Source organism: Manis pentadactyla, chromosome 2, assembly GCF_030020395.1.
Source record: "Manis pentadactyla isolate mManPen7 chromosome 2, mManPen7.hap1, whole genome shotgun sequence".
NCBI classification, from domain to species: Eukaryota; Metazoa; Chordata; class Mammalia; order Pholidota; family Manidae; genus Manis; species Manis pentadactyla.
Window position 1 is genome coordinate 11,404,870 of NC_080020.1, and position 8,480 is coordinate 11,413,349.

Genomic DNA, 8,480 nt, shown 5'->3' on the forward strand with positions numbered 1-8,480 from the left:
TTGAGCCAGCACTCCAGGGCCTGGTTATTCTGTCGTCTTCTCCTCTCATTTCCCCTATTTCACTCACCAGCACCTCAAGGAAGCATTTCAAGAGCCACAGGATGGAGACATGCCGAACAATAATGTTTTGGTAAAAATGTATTGATCACAATTGGCTGCCTAAGATCCTGATACAGTAAAATAAAAGTTGGAAGCAAAGTAACACATCAGCAAAATATGTCATTTTCCTACTTTGAGCTGCCCATGGACATTCTTTCTCTTCTCTCTCTTAAAGAAGCCACATCCAGTGGGAGGGCACCAAGATTTTAAATTCATTAAAAGGAAAGGTGTGTCTTTGCTCACAGGGCACATTTCCTCCGAGCCTCACAGGAAGCCCATCAGGTACAATTATAGATAAAGATAGACAAGAAAGATAAAAAATGCATGATTCACCATGCATCAAGTGATAGACCCCATAGGAATGCTCCTTTGCAAAGAAAGCTTATTGGCAAGCTGGCGTACTAAGATGTTTTAAGATGTTTTACTCTTCATCTCAAATACAAAACATTGAGGTTGTATGAACAGCGCTTGCTTCACACCATCAATACTAGGACTGATTAAGCCACTTTGCTCCTTGAGTTCTTGTACGAAGCATACCAGGAATATCAAGGTGACTCTCCAGGATCTCTGGCCAATGGAGCATGGTGCCCTTGAGCTGGCAGCAGGCTACCCTTCACAGCCAGAGTGCCCAGATCAAGGCTGATGGTCTTTGTCACAAGACCAGCCAAGTGCAAGCTCTCTCCTATTTACAACCTGAATGAAACTCCAGGTCAGCACTTCCTTTTTATATCTATACAGTAAGGGCCCAGGCCCCCAGTGGCTTGACTGCCAAAATTTAGATGCCCCTAAAGCATCCTCTAGTGCTCTGGGGAGGCTATTACACAGCAAGGAAAAAGAATCAACTCCTACTCTATGCAACAAATAAGTAACTCTCACAGTGGTCATGTTGGGTGAAAGTAGCCAGACACAGTACACATGCTATGTGATTCCATTTATGTGAAATTCAAAAATAGGCAAATCTAATCTATGGGTTTAGAAATAAGGATGGTGGTTTCCTTTACTGATTGGGTTAGATAACTGGGATGGGGCAGAGGAAGGTTTTGAGGGGCCAGTAATTTTCTATTTCTCAGGATGGGTAGTGATGACATGGGTATGTTCATTTGGTAGCTCTTTGCTAATCTGTTCACTTGTGAAATAGCACTTTCTGTATGTAGTTAAACTACAATAAAATGTACTATAAGTAAAGTAACAAAAACCTTAATTTGGAGTCATGTTTTATTCTCAGATATAGATCCTCGGCGAGGCAGAATAAAGCTCTGGTCAGTCTGGCTCAGATTCGTGTGCCAACTAATCAAATATGTAGAAGTTGACTAGTAATCATTAACACAAGCAGGAAAGAAACTGACTAGTAACATTTCAACGTAGACACCAGGTACTTGGTAGAGTACTTGTTCAGTTTTTGACTTGCTCCAGCTAGTAATCTGGGGACAATTTATAAATTTATAAATTCAGTTACAAGGAGGAGTTAATAAATGTGGGCACAGGGTTGAAGGTGGTAAAGACATTGTGAATGACTAGGATGGCGCAGAGCCTTTCTCACACAAAGCAGTGATTGTTCGTATAGATGGCGAAAATGCCAGACTCGGCTTAAGGTTTATAATTTCTTGTGTAAGTTATAAAAGAAATGACAAAAGAGCTAAGAGATGAGAAAAAGCTATAAGCATACATACTGAAGGCGTCTGCTGCTGTGTCCTCTGATGGCTGGTGAATAAACTGAGAGGACAGCCCGGCAGACAGCCACTCTAGGACCATGGTACAGGAGGCCCTGCAAAACCTCCTGCCTTGCCCACCAGGTTGCAAGCTGCAGAGGACGACAGGCATTTTGCTGCTTGGTGTCCCAACTCACTTTCCTTCTGAGCAAATGCCCGTACAGGGAAGCCCGTTGTAGGACTCTACACACGGTCCAGTCCTGGCCAGATGATTCATTTCATCGCATCAGCCGCGTGGTTGGCTCAGAGCTGGGTGCATACAGGCCAGAGTTCTCTGTGGCAATGCCTCTCAACGGCTGGGAGACGGTCTCACTGCAAAGCTATGAAAGCGGTCCCTTCCAGGGGCTGCTTGGGGCTGCTTTCACAGCTACCTGGTGGGTGCTTGTCTAGGAAAGGACACCTTGAGGCCGGCAAACACAGAGAAGAAATGACAAGAAGTAAGTGACTGGGCGCCTCGGCACCCAGCTAGAATTCTGTTCCTGCAGCTTCTCCTTCTCCATGAATCCCTCCAGGACCTTACCCAGCCCTGCCAGACAGCAACATCCATTGTTAATTAGGCCACTTTGAATTGGATTTGTACCCCTTGGCAACAAAAGTCCTAATAAATACACTAATGCATGAGAATTGGGAATGCAGTTAAGTTTGTGTGTGTGTGTGGTACGTACAATAAAGTGCACACATCTTAGTGTACGGCTCAGTGGATTTTGACATGTGTGTACACTCACGAGACCATCACCCGGATCAAGCTACCGGAGACTTTCCTCATCTTTCTCTCCCTCATCTATTTCACCCATTCCCCCATCCCCTCTGTACAGGACCACCAGTCTGTTCCTAGGAGTACAGTAAAGTTTAAATTCTTCTTTTTGTTACCAGGGGAAGGGGGACTGAGCAGAACTGTGAACTACAGCCGACCTTGGCAACCTGGCGGAGTTGAACGTCCACACTGCTGCAGCCCCAGGTCTGCCACTTCACTGCCTCCCAGCCCCCGTGTAAGCAGTCCCAGATCCTCCCTGTACCTTCCTCCTGGTTTCACTGCAAAGCTACACCAACCTTAGTCAGCCAATTCCTCAATTTTTCTCTTCCCAACCCTTAGTTCTTCCCCTTTTTCTTATTTCCCAAACATGCTACAGAGGGAATCAATTGCACCATCATGAGCTCTGGGATCTGTGTCATTGACTATAAGAGTGTCTGGCCAGTGCTGTGCATTCACACTCCCTAAACTGCACTGCTGGTGCAAAGGCAGAAGCTGGGCCTCCCCCCAGAATTACTGATCTGTAGCGGAGAACTGGTGTGCAGGGAGAGCTGGAGTGATCTTGCAGGGGCAGGAGCTGACGGTGGAGAACGGGAAGCCGAGGGTGGGTGAGCCTGCAGAGCTGGGGAAAGGAATGGCAGTGAGCGCCAGTGGGAGACAGGATGGCCAGTGGGTGATGCCCACGTGGGAAGGAGTTAAAGGGCCCCATGCCCTGTGGACCTTCTATCATACAGGTCCCCCTCTGTGTGTGTGGAGAAAAGCAAAAGGGAAAACCTTCACTGCTCACTGGAAAAAGCCAGGATATTATGCCTTCTCCTTCTCCCATCTTTAAACTTACGATCTCCTAGGCGCTCTGGGTTTTGTATCCAGAGGAGACATAAGCTCATTAGAGCAGACAGGTATCAGGTTAATGTTAGAACCTATTAATGTGCTGAAATGAAAAAATAAATTAACACTGCCACTTGAGCACCTCAATGAATGGGTTTTGGCCAGCATCCGCAGGAAGCTTCTGCAAGAACTCAGTACATGATTTCCAATGAAAGCACAGCTCAAGGAGTACTTGGTAAGTGCCACTTAATGATAATGATGATTCACGCAACACCCTATATCCTGTTAAGCAAACGTTCCCGGGGAACGATAATAATGAACCAGGTCCAAGATACACCTAAGAAAGGGCCCCCTTTGGGACTGGGGTGCGGTGCAGTCAAAGGCAATTCTCAAACAGCTGGCTGGGCCCTCCCCTGCTTTAAAGATCTGCCTTCCCAACCTGCTCACCCCGCACCCCTGCTGCTGATTCTGCCTACCCCCCTACGCAGTTCTTTTGACCCTGCAGGCCTTAGTTGAGGGAAAGGCGTGGAGGAGCCGGCCACTGGAGACTGGGACTCCCCAGGGAGCCCCCAGGAACGAAATAGGTCACCGGGCTCGCAAGCGGCGCTCGCCTGTCCCCTCCCGCGTCCAAGCCCTGGACCGCCAGCCCGGGGGGATGCGGGACAGCAGGCAGCGTGGGTGACCCTGCGGTCCTCGGCCTCCGGGTGCTCTTTCGCCGGGGCCTGCCGGGGTCTCTCGCCCGCCCCCCGCGCCCGAGCTGGTGGGGGCGTGCGCCGGCCTCCAGGGGCTCCCGCGGGCGCGCCGGCGCGCGCGCGGCGCGGCGCGGGCGGGGGCGCGCGCGCTCAGGGAGCCGGTGGGCCGGGCGGGCGCTCGGCGGGGAGAGCGGGACAGGCGAGCCGAGCCCGCCGCTCACCTGCCGCCCGCCGCTCACCTGCGTGGAGCGCGCGCCCCGCGGCCTCCCGGCCGCTCGGCCTCGCGGGCCCCGGCGCAGACTGGCGACTCGAGTAGCCCGCGCGCGTCCGAAGCACCGGAGGAGCCCCCTCGGCCTGGGCGTGCCAAGGTGACCCCCCTGCCGACCCCCGCGCCGCGGGCCGCCTGTCCTCGCACCCTGTCTGTCCCCTGGCGTCCGCCGCGCGTCCCCGCCGCCCGGGGAGCGGAGGCAGTGCATGGGCATCTGTCTGTCTGTCTCCACACCTCCACTGCACACACCTGCCTTTTGTGACCCTGGCCCGCCTGCCCCTGCACACGGGGGGCGGCTGGGACCACTCTTTGTTCTGGCCGGGGCTGTGTGTGTGTGCACGCGCGCCACGGCTGTTTTTGGAGGGTGGGAGTCCGGTGGAAATGGGCGACTCAGATATTCCGCCGAGGATGGCGGCGCCCGGCTCGCGACCTGTCGCTGCTGCGTGGTTCCCTCGGCAGGCGCCCCGATGCCAGACGGCCGCTGGTTTTCAGCATGCAGGACGTGGTTTCCAAACGTGTATCCCCAGCACTTTAGCAACAGCCGCCGCCGCTCCGTGTGTGCCTGCCTGCCTCGCTCGCGCTCGTGTTTTCAAGTCCTGTCCCGTGTTTTCCCCAGTGCCAAACGGTATTTTTTTGTTGTGGGTTTTCAACCACGGAGACTCTGGCTTTTGTTTTGTTTCCTACTGGTTTATAATTCATGAAGCTTGTGGCATTTGATAGTAGCATCTCAGTAGGGGCTGTCTGTCTGTCTGTGTGTGTGTGTGGTTTTTTTTTTTTTTTTTGCATGATCGTGGATTGTCACCCTGCTGTATCTAAACGTTAAAAAGCCTGTCTTTTCGTTGAAGAGGACGGGGGTTAAAATGAATGAAGACCTGAAGGTCAATTTAAGCGGGCCGCCTCGGGATTACTTAGATGCCGGTGCTGCGGAGAACATCTCGGCTGCTGCCTCCTCCCAGGTTCCCGTTGTAGAGTCGGAAACAGAGCCTGTTGTCAACCCCTGGGACATTGTCTTGTGTACCTCAGGAACCCTCATCTCCTGTGAAAATGCCATTGTGGTCCTTATCATCTTCCATAACCCCAGCCTGCGAGCACCCATGTTCCTGCTAATAGGCAGCCTGGCTCTTGCGGACCTGCTGGCCGGCATCGGACTCATCTTCAATTTTGTCTTTGCCTACCTGCTTCAGTCAGAAGCCACCAAGCTGGTCACAATCGGACTCATTGTCGCCTCTTTCTCTGCCTCTGTCTGCAGCTTGCTGGCTATCACTGTGGACCGCTACCTGTCCCTGTATTATGCTCTGACATACCATTCGGAGAGGACGGTCACGTTCACCTATGTCATGCTCATCATGCTCTGGGGGACCTCCATCTGCCTGGGGCTGCTGCCGGTCATGGGCTGGAACTGCCTCCGAGACGAGTCCGCCTGCAGCGTGGTCAGACCCCTCACCAAGAACAACGCGGCCATCCTTTCTGTGTCCTTCCTGCTCATGTTTGCGCTCATGCTTCAGCTCTACATCCAGATCTGTAAGATCGTGATGAGGCACGCCCATCAGATAGCCCTGCAGCACCACTTCCTGGCCACCTCCCACTATGTGACCACTCGGAAAGGGGTCTCGACCCTGGCCATCATCCTGGGGACCTTTGCTGCTTGCTGGATGCCTTTCACCCTCTACTCCTTGATAGCTGATTACACCTACCCCTCCATCTACACCTACGCCACCCTCCTGCCTGCTACCTACAACTCCATCATCAACCCCGTCATATATGCTTTCAGAAACCAAGAGATCCAGAAAGCCCTCTGCCTCATTTGCTGCGGCTGCATCCCGTCCGGTCTCTCGCAGAGGGCGCGGTCACCCAGTGATGTGTAGCAGCGTTCCATTGGGACACTGTTCACTAAATTCTGCATTTACCAAGCACTTCCACTGCCTGGCCAGAGGGCTGAGTAGCTTTCCTTAAATTCTTCAGGCTGGCTTCTTTCAAACCACAGGAGCACTTGGCATTTGTAAAGCGTTCATTTCGTTGAGTTAGGTGACTTGCAGTGAAAATGTTACCAGTGTTTTCACCCTTTAACAGAAATTGTTGGGTTTGTTGCTGTACTAATATTATTTTGTTTCATTTGGGGGTGGGGTTTTTGTTTATATTTATTTGGAGAATTGCTGGAGGGTGGGAAAGGAAAGGATATGATTTGGCCACGATGTTATAAAAAGTAAACTGCTCTCAGAGTGCTTACCTGGACATTAAAATAAAGCTGAGTGACTGAGGAAAAGGAAGGAAAATGACTTTTTCCAGACAGGTTTTTTAAATGTCAAGGTAGATTTTTCAATGCTGCATGTATTTAACAGAAGACAGTCTCTTTCAAGCCAACACAAATAGTTTACATGATTATGTGTGCAAAGTACCTGATTTTATTAACGTGAACTCAGTAATAAGTTACCAACACTGAAACCACGAACCCGTTCTTACTCATTTGCTACTTTCAGCAACTACTGTTCACAATTCCTTTGGTATTTCCATGAATGTTGTGACTTTCTGCATGGCTGCCTGCATTAGCTAGACCACTGGTTTCAAATGTCGCCATGTAAATCCAGAATCAAATGAGCTGTTTTTCAGTACAGGTTTTCAATATGTCCTCCTAAAATGAATTATGAAATTTGTTTTGATTTACATATGAAGTAGGATGACTAGATCCACCACTGTAGTTTCTTAAGCTACATTCTGATTGCTTTCAGGAAACAAAAGAACAAATTTAATACTAGCTGTCGAAAATAGATTAAATTTATTTTAGTACATTCTGAAAAATAAATCAATGTAAAGCTATCACAAAATATGAAAAATATCACCTTTCCTATCTTTCTATATCTAAGAATGTATTAATAGTTATATTTGATTGAGACAAATAGAACTAAATATTGTAGACCAAGTATTTCTGGTTTATATTGTCTGTGGTGCAAAATGCATTTGAAACAGGTGGTCTCCTACTTTAATGATTAAATCTGTGAGTGCATAACATACATATTTGACTGTGATGTCTATCTGCTGTATTATGTGAGTTCACAAGCAGAACGACCAAGTGGCTGTTCACCAAACAAGCTTGAATTCTTTTTCCTTCTTTTCACCAAAAAAGCCCAACTTAAATGCAATAAAAAACTGTACTGTTTTCAGAGAGTGAATATTGAGTCAGGAAATGACACAGAAAAATTAATTTTAAACATATTTCAAAGTCACTGTGTCTGAGCATCTTTTCTGGTAGTGCAGACAGGTTCTTTGGACACAGACACCTTTACCCTATTTGCAATGGATTTGTAGCTGTGTCTATGCCAATGAAGAATTTCTGGACAGCACATCAGCTCAGACGGTGGCAAGACCAGTATTTCAGGGTCTTTGGGGAATCATTTGTAATAATTAATTTCACTGGTTTGTCCCAAATGTTATACCCAAGGTGGTCTCAGGACCATTTTGGCCACTTGCAGCTGATGCCATCTCTCCGAAGCCCCTTCTTATGTAGCACAAGTGTGAATAAATCCTACACTTGAATCCGTGTCTCCTCCCTTAGGTTACTTATGGAGGCAGGAGAGAGAGTGAAATATTTCAGAAGTGGGAAAGGATTTTCAATTGATATCACCATGTGATCAATCTAGTCAAGTCGATGCCTTTAACATCTTTCTTTTGTACACCTGATGGAGTTGGTAGATGGAACATGATGTCTGTTTTTAATCACTTAAAAGTTAACAGCATCTCCATGTGAGAAATGACTGAGGTATGCTGGTTTGGGCATAAGCTGGGCAATATCCACAATGAGGTTTTAAAGCAATAAATCATGTTTTTGTAGAAACAGTGGTTCCATTTGCATATATGTAATAGTAAGAATTAAAATGATAATAGTATGTACTGTGCTGCACCACGGGATGTGTGCCAGGCCTCATGCTGGGTGCTTTATCCACTCTGTTGCTGTGTTCACAAAAACACACTCTCACAAATAAGAAAGCTGAGGCAAAGAGAAGCTAAATTTGCCTGAGGCCACACAGCCTCACGGGTAGAGCCAGGATCTAAACCCAGGTTTTCCAAAGTCTATGCCTGTCTCCCTCTCTGCACCAGGCTGCCTTTGATCCCTCTGGATGAGGGCTGGATGCGAGGGC

At 48.8% G+C, this 8,480-nt stretch overlaps 1 protein-coding gene across 2 annotated transcripts; it reads left to right on the forward strand.

Annotated features, from left to right (window-relative positions):
* Positions 1-3,977: 3,977 nt before the first annotated feature.
* GPR12 (G protein-coupled receptor 12) lies at positions 3,978-8,228 on the forward strand. 2 transcript variants are annotated; one of them, XM_057490117.1, is made up of 2 exons: positions 3,978-4,447; positions 5,597-8,228. In XM_057490117.1, the coding sequence occupies exon 2, from the start codon at positions 5,685-5,687 to the stop codon at positions 6,210-6,212; it is 528 nt and encodes a 175-aa protein (XP_057346100.1). In that variant the 5' UTR covers positions 3,978-4,447; positions 5,597-5,684; the 3' UTR covers positions 6,213-8,228. The 2 variants fall into 2 exon arrangements, with proteins under 2 accessions (XP_057346100.1, XP_036773268.1); XM_036917373.2 differs by having other exon boundaries at positions 4,338-4,447; positions 5,193-8,228.
* The last annotated feature ends 252 nt before the right edge of the window (positions 8,229-8,480 follow it).

Bases quoted from the DNA above. Each gene is read 5' to 3' on its own strand.
- GPR12 (XM_036917373.2), top strand. From the start codon at position 5,208: ATGAATGAAGACCTGAAGGTCAATTTAAGCGGGCCGCCTCGGGATTAC.